The following is a 19216-nucleotide window of genomic DNA, read 5'->3' as shown; positions in this document are numbered from 1 at the left end:
CCTCTTTAGAAGATGGATTTTTATTGTGCCAAACATCATCTTCAAAACAGCAGTCTCTATTATGTCAAAGACAGGGAAATCCAAAGTTAAATGAAATAGAGCTGTCTGTGTGAAAGACAAGCATTGTATCATGTTATAGAACTCTGCTTTGCATCAAAGTATCTTGATATGAAGTAGTGGGAATCTGAACACATTTGCATATTCCCCATTTATGACATAGTGTTGGCATCCTCAAAAAGAATAACTGTAGCTGATGGCAATTTTTATCTGAAAAGATTTGTGCATGTTAGTAATATACCATCTTCTGTCAGCATAAGAAGAGCATATGGGGTCCATTAGCTCACCAAATCTGCCACTGTTCTGCAAATTTTTATTAAGCAAGTGAAGTCCCTAATAGTCACTTATGTTATAAAATGTGTATCAAATACTATCAATAAGCAAGGAGATTATTTTCCCCCAGTGAGAATGCATTTGAAGTGTATAAGAAGGCTTGACAAAAGAATAAAACACTTTAAGTGATCACTATATTAATATAAATATGTCCTACTGGGAAGCCAATGTATGTCTTACATGGACTTTAATGTTTGCCACGAAGTTCTCAAAGCACCATATTTTTCAGATTTTCTTCCCATATTTTCTTTCTTTATGGTTTCTCTCAACTCTAACAGTGAACCTAGTTGAAATTAACCAAAAGACACTGTGTGTTTATCCACATTTTTAAAAAAGGTTCCATTAGTGATGGGTAGCTGGTAGACCTTTGATTGGCTTCAAAGGTCTACAACCAAAGGAACTGGAGACATAGGCTGTCAGGTCGCTGTGTTTCCTCAGCAAGTCTTCCTGAACCAGAGGCCATGCCAGGAAATTAACAAGCATCCAAACCGAAGAGTGCCTGCATTATGAAAACCCTCATAACAATTCAATCAAATGGTGTCCATTGATCCTGAGTCGAATACCAGGAAGCAGGAGCTTAATATAGAAATCCCATTATCTAGAGAAATCTCAAGAGACACCAAGTCCACAGTGCCCTCTAAATATGTAATAGCAGTTATAATAAAAATATCTATGAATTTCGTCTTCAGAAGGACTCAGCATTTCACTGGTACTTCTTTAACCACTATAGTACCGTTTAGAGTAATCAAGAGCAAATAGTACCAGTCCTTGGGTAAAAGTGAAGGATAAGAGAGGGAGAATAATACGCTCTAGAAACTTCAAGGAAGAAAGAAAGGAAGAGGAGAGGGAGGAAGGGAGGCAGAGTGAGGAGAAGGGAAAAGGAGAGGTAGGGAAAGAGAAAGAAAGGGAGGAAGAGAAAGCAATCTATCATTAGAACAAGAACAAGAAATTTTGGCATCTGTTCCATCATCACCCTCTTCCTTGATACTTTTGGTACCTTACTTGCCATTTTGGAATTGAAGACTTTTCCACCACCAGGCTCACTCATTTTCAGCCTTTTGTAAATAAGCTCTTTGTTTAAAATGACATACCTGTCATATTAGTATTGTAACTAATTTTGTTCCCATTGCTATGCTATCTAAATAATATGCAAGAAATGACTAGACTTAAGCTTCAGCTCTAAGAGAGAACTTTTTAGTAGTTTTAAGGTGGTGTAAGTGATAAAGGAAGTTGAGTATTAATTATAACACTTGTCATTAAAAAAAAAAAAAGCTTGGTGGTATATGTAATTTTACCTCATTTTCTCATTTGCTACTGTTATTTAAATCACTTCCCAGCACTAAGCATGTGCATAAAAGATGATTGTTCCCAATTTAACCTTTTAAATAAAATGTATTCTATTAATTAAGTCATTACAGTTCCCTCCATTTTCTATTATGTTCATTCATCTATCTTCTGTCCTAAAGATAGACATCTGTGTCAGTGAATATTTGGAGAAAGACCCCTAATTTTTATGCCTGTCACCCATTTGGATGTTCTACACTGTTTTTTGAAATAGTTTGTTAGTGTTCTAAAGAATTTCAAATTGTCAATTAAAATAATAAGTATTCCTACTAAAAATAGTAGATAGTATTCAGCCAAAAAGTTATCATGTTCAGCCTAACATGGCTGGTGAACTTTCAGTACTTATATTGGCTTAGATTTAATGGTATAACTTATGGCTGTTAAAAAAAGATAAAAACAAAAAATAAGATCTTACCCTTGTGTGAATTCCTGATACAGGATGCTTGGGGCTGGTGCACTGGGATGACCCAGAGGGACGGTATGGGGAGGGAGGTGGTAGGGGGGTTCAGGATGGGGAACACGTGTACACCCGTGGTGGATTCATGTTGATGTATGGCAAAACCAATACAATATTGTAAAGTAATTAGCCTCCAATTAAAATAAATTTATATTAAAAAAAAGAATAGCTGCATAAAATGAGACCGTATATATATTGCCTTTTTCGACTACAAAATAAACTCAGAGCCAGATAAACTGAAAGGTGAAACCTGTTGTAAGTGTTGGATTATCCATGAGATGCAACTGAAAATATCCTATGAAGTCTTTTCCTTTATAATACTTGGCAGGTTAAGTCATAAACACCATCAGCATCATCAAATTCACCACCCTTCCCACTCTCACAGTTTCCATTTATCAAAAGTTTTCATTTATTGAGAAATACATACCTGAAACTGTGCTAAGTGATTTTGTAAATGTTTTTCACTCAGTTTTCACAATTCTTTGTATAGTGTTTTATATTATTTTTCACACTGAGAAACTGAAGTTTAATGGAACTTACTAACTTTCCTGGTAAATCTGGAATTTAAGTCACATTTATCCGATTATAAGCTATCATGTTATTATGTAAAATTATGTAAATTTTTCTATTTAGTTTATCATTACTGATGATTTAATAACTAATATTTATTAAGCAGTTACTATGGGCTGCCCTCATGGCTCAGATAGTAAAGAATCTGCCTGCAGTGTGGGAGACCTGGATTCGATCCCTGAGTTGGGAAGATCCCCTAGAAGAGGGCATGGCAACCCTCTCCAGTATTCTTGCCTGAAGAATCCCCATGGACAGAAGAGCATGGCAGCCTACAGTCCATGGGGTTGCAAAGAGTCAGACATGACTGAGAGTGAGCGACTAAGCACATGTGATCTTCTACATATTTTGCATAAACTTACAATATATAACGTTCACTCTAAGCATACCTGGAAAGCAGTATCATCCTCATTTTATAGATGATGCGACTGAGGCACAGATAGGTAAAATAAATTTACCTATGAAGCTCTGGTTTTTACATTTATTAATAAAGTTAATAAATATATTAAAATAATAAGTCAAGATTTTTATCTCAGATGATTTCTCATCTGTATAATGGAAATGAATTATTTTGGCTTGAATCCATTAAAACTGTAGAATTCTGAACATGTTAAACAAAATTATAGCTAACACTGTTAATATTGATCATGATAGAAAGTTTCTATTCATAAGATGTATTCTAATTTAAAAGGTAATAGTATTCTAACATAAGAGTGTCTGTCAGGGCTTTTCTTACATTGGATTCATATTGTCAATAATTTGAGAAATATTATAACTCTTCTATGATTCATCACAACTATAGTAGAGTGATTAAAAGTGCTTTGTTTAAGCCTTGGCTCCTCCACTTATGAGGTGTGCCTCAGTTTCTTTATCTGTAAAGATAATAACAACCATCATCACAGGTTACTGTGAGCATTAAATGAATTAATAGATATAAAAGGTAGAGGGTAGAACTTGTATATCATAAGTGCTAAGTATTAGCTACTAGTAATATTTTTTTAATCGTCATCCTTGTTTTCCACTATTTTTTCCATTTATACAACAGATTCCACTTCAAGTTTTTTCAGAACAGGGTAAGACAGAATTTGGCCCACAACTGGAGCCTGATACATAGCGACTGGCATCTCCTCCTGGAAGCACAAAGTCTAACATGATTTTTAAGCAAGTTAATATTAATACCAGGGTAATCACAAACATGTAATGTTTCTATCTAGAAAATAAAGAAATGCTTAGGAAAAGAGGGCTAGGTGGGTGTGGGAAGATTTATGAAAATTTTTGTATAGTGACCAGATCAGTGAAATAGACTGAATGTTATAGGTAAAGGAAGGAGAGGCCTATTACTCTGAGACCAATCGAATGTTTGGGGAAATGAAGGAGATCTTTCTGTTAGCAAATTCCCCCTTGCTTTGCGCCTACCCTTGAGCCACCAGAGTTTCACAGACTAATATAGACTATGACACATGGTGAATATTGAATGGCTGTTGTTGAATATTGAGGTGATAATCCATGCAGAGTTGCCTAAGGGTTAAGAACACTTTGATTCTACGTTCATGAGAGATACTGGTTAGTAGCTTTCATAGACTTCCTTTGCTTGATATTATATCAGGGTAATGCCAGCCTCACAATGAGTTAGGAAATGTTCCCTCCTCTGAATTTTCTGAAAGAATTTCTGGAGAATTGGTAGTATTTCTTCCTAAATTTTTGGTTGAATTCATCAAGGCAGTCATCTGGGTCTAGAGGTTTCTTTCTCAGAAAGTTTGAACTACAAATCCATTAAAAAAAAAAAAAAAAAAAAACCAACAAGGTATGGAGCTGTTAGATTATCTCTTCCTATATAAGCTTTGGTAATTTGTGTCTTTCAAAATCATATCCATTTCATGAGAGCTATGTTCGCTTACATTTTTACTCACTGCTGAAGCAATATCCTTCCTCCTATTCTAATGGATACCCCTAAATTATGAAGTTTTTCACTCTGGGTATTGGGAAGGGGAACTTTATTCCCAGCCTTATGAGAACTGCAGGCACTGTGTTCTTTCCTCTTTGGGGTAGTTTTCGCCCAGGTGTTGGGTAGTTTCCTCACATCATGTGATCATTAGCAATTAATTAAATACCTGCAGGGATCCTCTGCAGATCTCAGAAAGAATTCTGTATACCTCTCTTCTCTCTAATTCTCTGATCTAAGCTCTGTCTGCCCTGGTTTTCCCTGGATTTCCAGCTTCGCATCCTCAGACTGGCATATTCCTGGGCTCTGCCTATGTTCCCCTTCTTACACCACAATCTGAAGACTTTCTCCAGACAGTAAACCTCAGCAACTGTAGGAATCACCCTACTTCCTTTCCATCTCTACAGAGTCACTGTTCTGTTGCCTGATGAAGATCTTATCTTTTGAATGCCATTGTTTCCTGTTATATTTATTTTTAAATACATTTTTCAGAAGGAATTGTAAATTTGCTCCCTTTTGGTCTGTTTTGACCAGATACAGAAATTCGATCCTTGGGGACTGAGCATATATATTGCTGTTATGCACAAAGAGTCTTATTATATATTCTACAGCCCCAGATCCTTGAGTTTAAGTTCTGTTTTTGTGGCTACAGAAACAACAGTCCAGTTAAAATAAGTGAAAATATTAAAACAATTCAAAAGAATGAAATTCTATTCAAAGAAGATTTAATGAACATATATTTCTTCATAACTGTCTTTAAAATACCTACCAAGAGAAATGAGATGCCCCAGGCAGGCTGGGGAAACTTTTTTCTCAAATCTTTGCCAGTAAAAGATTTCACTTACTACAAATCTATATTAATTTATTGTTCAAAAACTGGCTGATTTACAAGTTGATCTGATCCTCGTCTCTTTTATTTCTTTGCAGTGCCAGATGAAAGCAAAGTCCATTCATTGGCTGGACACAAATCGGGTAAGAAATTCCTTGTCACTGACTTTATATTCTCCTTCCTGGAAATCTCTGGCTGTGTTTGAGTAGTAGTTGGAACCTGTTTCCATCCACTTGTCACTGAAAGGCTTGCTCATTAATACATGAGATGTCTCTGACTTCCACAAAGATGAATTATTGCTTGGCCGTCTCAATAGTAGCATAATGTATGCTGACTCAAATGTTTAAGAAGGAAGAAAGATTTCCAAAAAATAATTATAAAACCAAAAATCTTTAACCTGTACACCAGCTGAACACTTGCAGTCACAAAAAATTACAAAGAAAACCCAAGAAAGTTTGAATTTTTTTTCTGCAATGATTAAAGTAGCAGGACAAAGATGTTCCAAAATAAGGAAAACGTGGCCATTTCTTCCTTCTCAAAAAGGAATCATCTTTCTACCTGTCATCAAATGGGATTGGGCCTGAGATGATTTATGTATGAGCTCCTTGGGGGTGCCCTAGCAAGTCCATAAGGATCTCTGAGGGTCTTCAGGCTCTTTCTGTATTTTGTGTGTGATACCGTCAGGTCTAAAATCCAAGCTTTCCTTTCATTGCCAAGTGACCTACCTTCTATTCCTTTGCACTTCCTTCAGCATCATTTATTCACATTATTTGAAAACACTTTAAGCTAGTAAGTACAGGGTGCATTATTTGTGGGGATAGTATCCATTTTACTCTTAGAAATACCGCTCTAAACAACAGGAGGGTTATGATGTGTTGGCATCCCTTCATTTTTGAAACAAAGAAGTTGTTCCCATCACCAAGTATCTCCTGTGTTTATGGGCCAATTATGTTCTCAGCAGTAAGTGGCCTTGATGCCTCATTACTTCCATCATGTTCCAGGGCAAGATTATGATTTTTTTTTTCCCTTTTCTTCTTTCTCTAAATTCACTAGTGATAACAGCAGGAAAGGGCTAGTTTGCAACTGTTAGATGTTTTCTTTTCTGCCCCTTCTAATAAAGAGCCTAAGAGGTTAGATCACTGTGAAAGAAAAGATTTCTGTAGGAGTGATAAATTGCCACATGCTGCTTGTTCCCATCATCTTCGTCCATTAAACTCTCTACCACGGGAAATATTTTTAGGAGTCTGAGAAGGAAGTTCCCATGACCAAGGAACTCCCAAGGATAGTCTACATTTTGTTCATCTTAAATGCCTGTTACTACTTGTCCTTGGGCTTCTCTGGTGGCTCAGTGATAAAGAATCCGTCTGCCAATGCAGGAGATGCAGGTTCAATCCCTGGGTTGGGAAGAATCCCTGAAGAAGGAAATGGCAACCCACTCCAGTATTCTTGCCTGGGAATTCCCATGGACAGAGGAGCCTGGCAGGCAACAGTCCATGGGGTTGCAGAGAGTCAGATAAAACTTAGCAACTAGACAACAACTACTTGTCCTTAGTTCTCTTACACATATTAATACTTGAAGATATAAACTCTTCTGTGAACTGAGATGCACTTCAGTGTAAGTAGAGGAAGCATTTTTTAAAGAATGTTTATCAACTTGAGTTTTGAAAACAACTGATTAATAAATGTTCTGCCTTTTTCCAGGGAATCAAATGTTATTCTAATCTTACTTTGTTTCCAAACAAATTACTGTTAGCTAGTAACTAAAAATTATTGTCACTATTTTTAAATGCAAACATTATCTGAGTATATTGCTGTAGTATTTTAAGTAAATTTAATGGTATATTTTTATGTAGTATGCTGCTGCTGCTGCTACTGCTAAGTCACTTCAGTCGTATCCAACTCTGTGTGACCCCAGAGACGGCACCCCACCAGGCTCCCCTGTCCCGGGGATTCTCCAGGCAAGAACACTGGAGTGGGTTGCCATTTCCTTCTCCAATGCATGAAAGTGAAAAGTGAAAGTGAAGTCGCTCAGTTGTCTCTGACTCCTAGCGACCACATGGACTGCAGCCCACCAGGCTCCTCCATCCGTGGGATTCTCCAGGCAAGAGTACTGGAGTGGGGTGCCACTGCCTTCTCCATGTAGTATGAAATAAAGATATTAGTAAAGAAGTACTCTAAACATGAAATAATCTTCCAAATTGAAAGAAAATGGCAAAAATGGCATAATTTTAAAACTCTCAGTCAGATTAATTATGAGCTTCACATGGCAGCTTTATTTTAGCTGGTAATAGAAATATTACTAATGATCTTCATATCCCATGAAGCACTGTTTTAAAGAAGATTTTCATTACTGATGAGCTATTATTACAATATTCACTATTCTTATAGTTTAAGTACTTTTTTATCCTATCACAACATCATCAATTCTTTCATTGGCTCTCTGTGGAACCAGGGAAAATGCTGAAAACAACCAGAAACTTGATAATTTTGAATCAAAAGTGGCATACAATTAAACACAATAAAGAGAGCTAACCAATCACCTAAAATTGTGTGCTGTAGAGTTCCATTAAATGAGAGCACTCTATAAAACATTCAAGACAGTACTGAGAGAACAAAAAGCAGCCTTAAAGAAAAAGTTGCTACTAAAGTCTTAAATTATAGTAATCCTCAAGAATTCATCCCTCCTGTAAAGGGCAGCTCTCTTCATTGGCTGCACTTGGGTAGAACATTTTCCATGAGGCCCTGGTGGTAGCAGCAGTTTAACAACAGTGAAAGAGAATTAAGGGTCCTTTTGATTCTGGCAACTTCTTTCTGTCATTTTTAACATTCCCCTAATACAGAGCTGTATTCTCCATCTGCTACAGTCTATACTACTAAGCAAGTTGCCAGTTTGGATTGTAATGTACAATGTTGCCTAATCATTTACACTTATCTTGCCAATGTCAGCTTCTTTTCCTTTCATCTTTCCCTTCCCCTAATCCTTCCTCCAGAATTTTCGGGTGACAAAGTAGTGTCTCTTTTACTAAGAAGAAAGAATATCTCTCCCTGTCTCTTTTTAATTATAAAAATGTGGACAGCTTTCATACTGTCCAAGACCATCAGGAAGTTAAATTAAATTGTATGTGCTGACCTAAATCTATCATCTATCCTCTTATTTGGGATGATATTCAACATTTTAATAAATTCATCTGAGTTAAAATTTCTTCTGAGTCAGCTACTTAGTGGGTAGAGAGCTGTTTCATGCCAAGTTCCATCTGTTGGCCTGGCTTGGGTACCTCCCAAGTTTGTGACAGTGTTTTTGGCACCCTTTCCTTGGCTTATTCTTTAAATGGTTGATCCCTCAGAGCTCAGATCAAATCAAAGTCTTAGATAAGATAAATCTTTCTAACATTTTTGGCCCAAAATATAGTATTCCCTCACCTCTTCTGGAATCAATCCAGTATTCTTGAGACCTCTCTAATCATCTGCCTCAGGGGCTTTCCCCTGGCAGTGCATGGCATCTCACACCTTGGCAAGTAAAATGCCAGGCTGGTACTCCTGTTTATAATCTTATTAGATCCTCCTCCACATATGAGAGGCATTAATACTTATGGGATGGCGAGACTTACTCAGAGACGTTAGGAACAAAATACTTTTTGTTTGGTTCCCTTAAGAAAAAAGTCATAAGTTTTAGAGAGTCTTAGAAAACCAAAAAGCTGTCTTTCACCTTTTCCCTTAACTGTCTCACTGATTTAATTCTGACAAAACTCAAGTCCTAGCAATGCGGGAAGGGATATAACTTCAGCAAAATGTATATTTAAAAAAATAAAACCATTTTTTTTAATGACAAACATTCAGAAGGAACATTAGAATCCAGAGGAAATGACATCAAATTTGTTATAGCTTTTAAAAAAATTGTGCTTTGATTTTTGCTATACACAGACTCGGACAGTATGTCTGAGAAGGAATCCTTTTCTTTTGCCCAATTTACTGAACTGACACTGAAACCAATAGTTTAGTGCTCCTCAGCATTCAGACAGAAAGGGCTTATAAATTTTACTTTTTTTAAACTGTGCCTTCATATTATTTTGTTTTGATTTACTGCTTAGAACGGTTTTAATATGTATTGACTGTCTGCAGAGATCCTTGCTGACCCAGCTCTTTAAGATGATGCAGTGCTGAAGAAAGCCGATGAGTCCTTTTTATGAGCTCTGACATATTAATTAGCAAAATGGACTAAAAAGCTTTCCTGTTTCTATTTTAATTTCTTATAGTCTCAAACACCTGTCTATACAGCTGTAAAACAGGCAAGTCTGTAAAAGTAATGTTTGGCAGCTAGTGCAGACCTTTCCTGAGCTGAGTTTATCAATTAATGAGCAAGATTCATCAGCAATCTAGGGGGAATGTTTCCAGATGAGATGCCTTGCAACCACTAAGGACAGTGGGTACACACACTGCTGTTGAGAAGCTGAAGCTCAAGACACAAGTCCTTGTTCTTGCGGTTGGTAACTCTTGGGGTTAAGATATAAATCCAGATATGGTGTGGCAGATGCCATGCATTGGCCATTTTATTTGCCACCAGCTTATGCCTAATACCTCACCATCTCAAGAACTGAGAAGAATACAGGAGTAAGACACAGTCTAGTTGGAAGGCATGACACACATGTCAAAATACCTATAAATCCTTACTTTACCTTTTGTAACATCAACTAGCTGAACTAGGAACACAACAGGTATAACTTCTCTAAGGCAATTAATTGAGCAGAAGAGTATCTAATCTTGATAATTTGTGCATTCTTTTTTCTGCAATGCATGTGTACATGTGAATGTGTGGGCCAAGTGAAGAGATGTGTGAGAGAAAATATGCATGTGATGTACATACATTATGCATAATTTATAGCAAATGTGTATGTGATATATCCTATAGCAAAGGCTGAGAGCTTAATATGCAAGTTGCTAGCTTGATAGATCATACCTTCTGCTTTAAATGCATTATGTGTAAACTTCAAATCTAGAATGTTCGAATATAGCTAAAGAAATTGCTGGATCTTTGTGAAAGAACAGATAAAACATAAAATGACTGGATAGTCACTTTAATATGAGTAGTGGGCTATTAAATGATGTTCCATAAATTATGTTGAGTCTTAGTATTTCATACTTTTATTGAATATCTAAGTTAAAATATGCATTTAAAATTTGGAACACCAACCATGGTCATTTTTCATGTTTGAGTCTTCTAATTGAGTTACTGCTTTTTATTACTTTTCATTGCTATTGTTGATGAGGAAATAATATCTTGGAGTAAGTGGGGAGTGGACTTGAACTATCTTTCTTTCCTCATCAGTTGGTTGAGGTAATATTGCATGGTTATTTGGGATATTTATTTCTAAGCTTTTGTCACGTGTTATATCGGATAACTATAGCTTTAGACACAAGAAATGTATATATTTCCTACCTGTGTCAGCTTTGGTTTGCATTTCCATGGGATATAGGATGTTATCATTAAGGAAATTAATGATAACATCTAGGATTTTTTTCTATGGAAACTTGATTATGGAGCAACCCTGTATCTCCTATATTGCAAACTGTTAGTGGTTTATCTCTAAAATTCAATGAATCAAAACAAATTAGAAAGAAATATATCATAAGATAAGATTATTTACCATTTGAATATGGTGTATGTGTGTGCATTTCTTTATTTCATGAGTAAATAGAGATTACATTTTTTTTTTTTACAAATCACATTTCAAAATTATTTCTGTTCCACTCATGTTTTTTAAACACCCACTCTGTAACAGGTATTCTGTTGTGTGCTGGAGATACAAAGTGACATGTATCAGAAAAGAACTGCTTCCATAGTAAGATCTGAAAGATAAATAGAAGGTTGGCGAATAGAAAAAGTCAGTGAACTAACACATTTCAGGCTCATGGAAGGTTATGAAAACCTGAAACATCATGGTGTGTTCAAGAAACTGTAAGCAGTTTGCATGGCAGGAGTGCAGAGGGGAGAGGGACAAGCTAGGAGGTGAAGAAGCCGGCAGAGATTAGATCACAGGGAACTCCTACCAAATGGAAGAAAGTGAGTTTAATCCTGCAGACTCAGAGAATCTAAACAGATTAAAGGAGCAGAGTGGTCAGTTTTATAGTATAATGATATCACTCTGTTGGTTGTGGGGACTTGAAAGGATTTTAAAAAAGGAGAGAAGCAAGAATAGTTAGGAGACCATTGCGGTAGTCCAGATAAGAGGTGATGTGGATATAAAGTTAAGTGATTAAATGGAGGAAAGAAAAGTAAGAAATATTTAGAGAATAAAACCTAGAATTCTGATTGTTTTTTGTTTGTTTGTTTTTGGTGTTTGTTTTGTTTTTAATCAAACTGAGAAAGAGGGTCCAATGAGATTCTCAATGTGTCAGTCAGCTGTTGCTACAACCATGCTATGAAATAGCAGCTAAGCCACAAGGGAAGCCCAAGAATACTGGAGTGAGTAGCCTATCCCTTCTCCAGGGGATCTTCCCAACCCAGGAATCAAACCCAGGTGTCCTGCATTGCAGGCAGATTCTTTACCAGCTAAGCTACCAGGGAAGCCCATAAAACCAACAGTAAACATTTATTTCTTTGTCATGTATCATCAGGTGGATTAGGAGTTATAGATCTCAAAGTGTTTGACTGGGTTTGGCTCCAGTCTGTAGTTCAGGTCCAGGTTTACTTCCTGTGTCTCTCATCCTCCTTGGACCAGTGGTTTCCTAAGGAAGTACTTTTGATAACAGTGATAAGATGTAAATAGAGTAGACACAGAGGGAACCCATAGGCTCTGTGCCAGTGTTCATGTATTAATGATGAGAGAGTGAAGGTGATGGAGAGAATGATAAGTGGAGTAGAGGGAAACAAAGCAGGATGCATGGGCTCCCAAGGAGACAGGATATTATATAAGGGTAGAGGGAAAATGCAATGGCACCCCACTCCAGTGCTTGAAGAAGGCAACGGCACCCCACTCCAGTACTCTTGCCTGGAAAATCCCATGGATGGAGGAGCCTGGTAGGCAACAGTCTATGGGGTTGCTAAGAGTCGGACACGACTGAGTGACTTCACTTTCACTTTTCACTTTCCTGCATTGGAGAAGGAAATGGCAACCCACTCCAGTGTTCTTGCCTGGAGAATCCCAGGGATGGGGGAGCCTGGCAGGCTGCCATCTATGAGGTCGCACAGAGTCAGACACTACTGAAGTGACTTAGGAGAGGGAAAATGTACCTGAAAATATAAACAAGAAATAAGGAGACAGCTGAGTCTCTTCCCAGCCCTGACTTGTATAATATGGGTAAGAAAGAACAGTTGCAAATAAGGCCTGCAGGAGAAGCAGAATTCTTAGTGGAAAGCTAGATGTCAGTGAAGGCTAAAATTGGGGGTATTCCCTTGGAGAAAAAGTGGAAACAGTACAGATTTTTTCTTTGGCTCCAAAATGTCTACCATAAAAAAAGATGTACAACTTGAGAGTTGCTAGTTAAGTTTTATCTGGGGCAAAATGAGGACTACAGCCTGGGAGGCAGCATCTCAGATAGCTCTGAGAGACTGTCCCAAAATGGCAGTGGGGGAAAGTCAATATATAAGGTTTTGGTGAAAGGGGAGTTCAGGGCCATGAAGCTCTCATTTTACAAAAGTTTTCTGTTGGTCATGAGGATCTGCTGTTACCATGAAAGGATTTAGTGCTTCTCAAAATATGAGGAGACGCAAGGATTGAGATCATAAAATCTGTTCCTAAAAACATCCAACTATCTAAAGACCTGTCCCACCAGATTCCCTGGAGCACAGAGTGTCTCAGTCCACCCTGAACTCCCTCAGGAATTGTTGAAGGTCAACAGCTATAGCAGCAAGGGATTCATTCTCCGTAAAGGCAGATGGCAGATGCCTTTGTTGTTCAGTCGATAATGCTCTTGGTAAGTGTCAATGTATAGGTGACAAAAATCACTGCAGACAGTAATTGCAGCCATGAAATTAAAAAACATTCGCTCCTTGGAAGAAAGGTTATGACAAACATAGACAGCATATTAAAAAGCAGACATCACTTTACCTACAAAGGTCCATATAGTCAAAGCTGTGGTTTTTCCAGTAGTCATGTACAGATGTGAGAGTTGGACCATAAAGAAGGCTGAATGCTGAAGAATTAATGCTTTTGAATTGTGGTGCTAGAAAAGACTTTTGAGAATCTGTTGGACTGCAAGGAGATCAAACCAGTTAATCCTAAAGGAGATCAATGCTGAGTATTCATTGAAAGGACTGAATGCTGAAGCTGAAGCTCCAGTACTTTGACAACCTGATGCGAAGATCGGACTTATTGGAAAAGATCCTGATGTTGGGAAAGATTAAGGGCAGGAGGAGAAGAGGGTGGCAGAGGATGAGATGGTTGTATGGTATCACTGACTCAATGGACTTGTGTTTGAGCAAACTCCAGGAGATGGTAAAGGATAGGGAAGCCTGGTGTGCTGCCATCCATGGGGTCACAAAGAGTTGGACACAACTTAGCAACTGAACAACAAAAGGCAGGGGAATTTTCAGAGAAGAGGTTAGAAGCGAACAGCATTTTGTCAACCATGGAAGGATAGTGGAGACTCAAGAAGACAAGATGAAGGAGTTTGGGATGGAGGAGAGAGTTGGAAGGTGAGTCACAGATGAACAGAGTGGTGTAAGGTGACAGCACAGGGAGGAAATAGATGACCAAAAAGCTCACACCTTGGAAAGTGACTAAAGATGGCAGGAGTGATGTACCTGGTTTATTTAGATGGCTCTCTGCATTTGCCAGAGAACCAGTTTTCACTCTTTGGTAAACAGAAAAAAAAGTCTGGAGCCAATTTAGACTCATTGGTAGCCTGGATGTAGTATTTCTTGTAGAGAGATCTTATCTTGAAGGATGAGGAGATAAAGATTTTCCAAGAAGAAACGGTCCCAAGGTTATAAGTTTTGAGAAGATGCTTGCATTTTACTAGGTTTGGAGACTGAAAAATGGCCATGGGTAGTCACTTCTGCTGGACAGGAGACGGATAGCCAGATCAAAATGAAGTGAGGAGAAATGGGAGGTAGAAATAAGCATAGCTGATCTTTCTAGAAGTTTAATATTAACAGAAAAGAGAGAGGTGTATCTAGAGAAGAAATTGTCATTGTTGTTCCATTTCATGTCATTAATGAGAAACACTGGACCAAGTTTGTGGACTGAGAAGAAAGAGATATTTGTAAGAGAATAAAGAAAGAGAAAATTATTAAAGGGATAAGAATGATTGTAGTTTTATAGCAGTTGACTTTGAAGAAGATGAGCCAAGATCATGGGGAAAGTAGCAAGGATACATGTGTTATAGATAAATGTGTAGGTAGAGGGGTAAAGAATTAAAGATGTTAATGGGCTCAATTTCCTTGGTGATGTCAAAGTCTGTACACAGTTGTGTTATAGAACTGTTCAATAGGCTGGCCAAGAATATAAGAAACACTATAAATAATAGGTAGCCCATATTGGGATGTGTTTAAGTCACTGAAACAAAATTGGATGGGAAACTGTATAACAATATATTTATACATATGCATGCACATACTGCATTCAAGAGTTGATTTGCAAAACAGCTGTGATTTTTCCCTGAACTAAAATGTTCTTACCTTTTGCAGTTATATTCTCAATTCTTTATTTATGGTGAAATTATAGAAAGATAGGACTAAGTGGATCATTATATATGTCTAGTACAACCAACTTCTTTTAAGGAGTGTTACTTAGGGAAAATCACTGCCCACCAAAGCCCCAAGTAGTCAGACCTATTGACTTCTCTTCCACAAACTCTTGCTTTGTGAATTCAGATGTCACTGATACCAGTTTTGCCTGATTTAATAACCTGAACTATCATTAAAATCCTCAAAATTTCCCCCAACCCGCAAGGATAACAGAAAGATAGAATAATTTAGCACAGCACTAGTCTTTTCTCCTTTTCCTTTTCTCTCACTGAAACCTACCAGAATGATAAGCTTATGTATACAAAAATCTGTATTTTTTTCAGTTTATGGCAGACTTTGCACACAATTTGTATCTGTTTATAGTTGCTATTCATTATACTTTATATTTGTATTATAGTGTTCTAGTTATTTCCCCCTAAATATGAATATACAAGACAAATTATTCTATTCTGAGCTCCAGTAGGCATTCGTTAATATGGTGTAGTTGGTACATATTTTTTCCCCTATGCCTTTATATATTGATATTTACATTATGAAATTCTCAGCAGTGAAAATCTTTATTATCCTGTTTTTCTTATAATTTATCTAAACTAAAGGCAGTTTATCTATGCAGATAAAATTTACTATGTTTAAGTGTTCATTGATTTATAAAATCTATTGTTTAAGTTTTAACTTTTTGAACAAATTAAAAATTATTTTAGAAAAAGAGCCTATTCTATGTATGCCAAGTTCTTCTAATGTGACTGAACTCTCAAGCTTCAGCTTCCATGGGGATATGGATCTTGTATATTTGGAAAACAGTGGTTTGGAACTGAGAATTCTAATAGGGTTTCTAAATGCCAGAGTGAGCATCTGCAGTGAAAAATAGTATTAAATGATGACATGTAATATCAAATGGTTGATAAACATAAGTTAAATGTTTAACATCAGAACTTTACTGTAGGCTGAGCTATCTGTACCCAGTTCAGTTCAGTCGCTCAGTCGTGTCCGACTCTTTGCAACCCCATGAATTGCAGCACGCCAGGCCTTCCTGTCCATCACCAACTCCCGGAGTTCACTCAAACTCATGTCCATTGAGTCGGTGATGCCATCCAGCCATCTCATCCTCTGTCGTCCCCTTCTCCTCCTGCCCCCAACCCCTCCCAGCATCAGAGTCTTTTCCAATGAGTCAACTCTTCGCATGAGGTGGCCAAAGTACTGGAGTTTCAGCTTTAGCATCAGTCCTTCCAAAAAACACCCAGGACTGATCTCCTTTAGGATGGACTGGTTGGATCTCCTTGCAGTCCAAGGGACTCTTCAACAGTCTTCTCCAACACCACAGTTCAAAAGCATCAATTCTTCGGTACTCAGCCTTCTTCACAGTCCAACTCTCACATCCATATATGACTACTGGAAAAACCATAGCCTTGACTAGACGGACCTTTGTTGGCAAAGTAATGTCTCTACTTTTGAATATGCTATCTAGGTTGGTCATAACTTTCCTTCCAAGGAGTAAGTGACTTTGTACTTATTCTGCAACTGGAGAGGAACAACAGTAGGAGCCACAGGAAACAAGTGACTTAAAAATTACATAGGAATGCCATCATCAGTCAGACTCTTACTGTATGGACTTGGATGTGTTATGGGTAAAAACAAATCACATTCTTGAAAACATTAGAACTATAAATGTTAAGTTACATTTATGTTAAGAGCCCCAACTCTGTTCTCTTTCCTTTGTATTTAGTTTTAGGATGTTTTAAGTAAACTTTTTGCAGTGAAACTATTTCAATAACACTATTGGACACTATAACTAAATGTTGACAATCCTTTATCCAGAGTAGGTTTGGCAGGGGCTAGAAAGCTTTTCTGTTTCTTTATAATTATTTCAGAAAGGTTTACACTGAGACCCGGAATTTAACACCACTCTTCTAAGGAAGGTTATGTTACATGTAAATCTGTGTGGAGAGAGAAAACAGAGACATTCTGATTCCGATGACCGAGAGGGGTTACAGCTCCCTGTTTGTAAGGCCTTTTATTTTAAACTTTTATGGGTAATCTAGGTGCCAGTATCAAGTGAATAGATCTTTAGTAGTTCTGGCAATGCTTTTAATTCTGAAATTTTCCCAGATAAAAAATTAGCCAACATATGATATTGAAAGGACAAATTTAAAATCCAACCTGAGACATCTGAAAATCAGCCCTTACATAACAGGTACCCTATCTGTGTTGAATAACATAAAATATCTCAAAGCCTAATTTTTTTTTTAATGTTTGATGAGTGGTAAAAAATCCACCTGCAATGCAGGAGACATGGGTTCAATCCCTGGGTCAAGAAGATCCCCTGGAAGAGGAAATGGCAACCCACTCCATTTTTCTTGCCTGGGAAATCCCATGAACAGAGGATGCTGGTGGGCTCCAGTCCATGGGGTTGAACGAGTCAGACACAACTGAGCTTGCGTGCACAGAGATATGACATTGCAGAGTAATGGTGAAAAACATTTAGAATATATTGGCTTTGATAATGTTGGTATTTAGATAAGGTGTGTCTGTATACACACATATGAATTTCATAAATGAATACTGGGTTGGGAGAGGGAAGCATTAAAAGACATGTATATTTCAAGAAAGTTTTTGCCTACTTAAAAAACATTCATATGCTCCTGTATTTAGGCTCTATCAGCAAGGATACATTTCAATACTGTTAACAAATCATAGCGTGTCCTCTATCCCTTGTCTTGAGCTGCCCTTGCAGCCTGTCTCATGCCACCATCACCCTCCATTCCACCCTATCAGCCTCATCACACTTGTTCCCAATTCACAGAGCTGCTCACCATGCCATCTGATCAGATCTTGTTCTTTCATGTCTCTAAGCCCCAGTGGAACTCCCTGAAGGCCTACTTCCCTGAGCAGCCCTCCCAAGCTTCTTCACACTGGGGTCTCCTCTGGTATCTAGCTTTGTTTAACTTCAGGTGTCTTTGGGCTCTGTCTTTATACTTTTGAATTTCTCTCACCCTTTCCTTCTCTAGCTCATACTTCTGCTCCAGAGCCAGTTAGTCCCCGAGGAATTCCACAGGCTGCTTCTCAATCTCCTTTGATCAATAGTCGTGACTTCCTTAGACCATCAAGGATCCCAAGTCCTACCTTTTCCTCATATAGGTGGGAGGACTCTGTTATCTACATTCTACAATTTTACATGCTGAATCTAATCATTGAAACATTGCATAAATGAGGTGATTTAGCATGGGGACTGGCACAGAATATGCACAGAAGAACCACAGGAAAAGGGATAGTTTCTGGGAAGGAAATGAGAGGGCTGAATCCCACAATCACACTGGGAACTATTTGGGAGCCAAAAGTATTTCAGGAGGAAGGGAATAGAGAGAGACTTAACCATGAGATACCTCATTTATGGGTTGCTGGAAAATGTGCCAATGAAAAACATACTTAGGGTATGTTAAACTCCCCTGTCAATTTTTGATATCCTAGAAGGCAGGAACTTAGTCTTTGAAATTGATTCAGTAAGGCATCCACTTCATGCTAGGTACAAAAGTTTCTTTTTCTTTTTTTTTAGAGATTCATGTTGCCCAACTGTGTCCAATAAAAGCTGAATTATTAAGAGGGCTCATGATGAATATGTAAAAATTAAAAAGAAAAAGCAACCTAGATTACTCCTTCTAGCTAAAATAAGCAAATGCAAATTCATTCTCACTCTATGGATAATTAGAAACCACACACCTACAGAAAACAAGTTACATATTCCACCCCATTAGAACAAAGCTGTTCAGAGTTACCATTTGAATAAAAACCCTTTTATTAACCAATCCGATTTTTAAAATGTGCCTGCCTTTTCAACCAGGAAAACTACAACTGCAAAGAGAGAAGGAAAAAGGCAGATAGTTCTCTAAAATATCATGATATGACCATCAGGAATTTGTTAGAGGAATTAAAAATGTTGGTGTCAAATTGGTTACGAAGGCGTCTTGTTGTACTGTGCTGTGCTTAGTTGCTCAGTTGTGTCCGACT

The 19216-nt window shown here is 37.6% G+C and overlaps 1 protein-coding gene across 14 annotated transcripts in view; it reads left to right on the top strand.

Moving 5' to 3' along the window:
• The window catches only part of PARD3B (par-3 family cell polarity regulator beta), a 1159019-nt gene that overhangs the window by 748878 nt on the left and 390925 nt on the right, over positions 1–19216 (top strand). For 13 of the 14 annotated variants that reach the window (XM_086344421.1, XM_086344496.1, XM_086344507.1 and 10 more), the window contains one exon: positions 5628–5672. In XM_086344421.1, coding sequence (XP_086200547.1) covers positions 5628–5672 — 45 coding nt within the window. Of the gene's footprint in view, positions 1–5627; positions 5673–7382 lie in introns of all 14 variants that reach the window. The other variant, XM_086344531.1, reaches the window with a different exon arrangement.

Source organism: Bos grunniens, chromosome 2 (assembly GCF_055505025.1).
Source record: "Bos grunniens cultivar Pamir isolate PY7600 chromosome 2, Bosgru_T2T1.0, whole genome shotgun sequence".
In the NCBI taxonomy this organism is placed as follows: Eukaryota; Metazoa; Chordata; class Mammalia; order Artiodactyla; family Bovidae; genus Bos; species Bos grunniens.
Note: the sequence above shows the minus strand (reverse complement) of the source record. Positions and strands in the feature narration are given on the sequence as shown.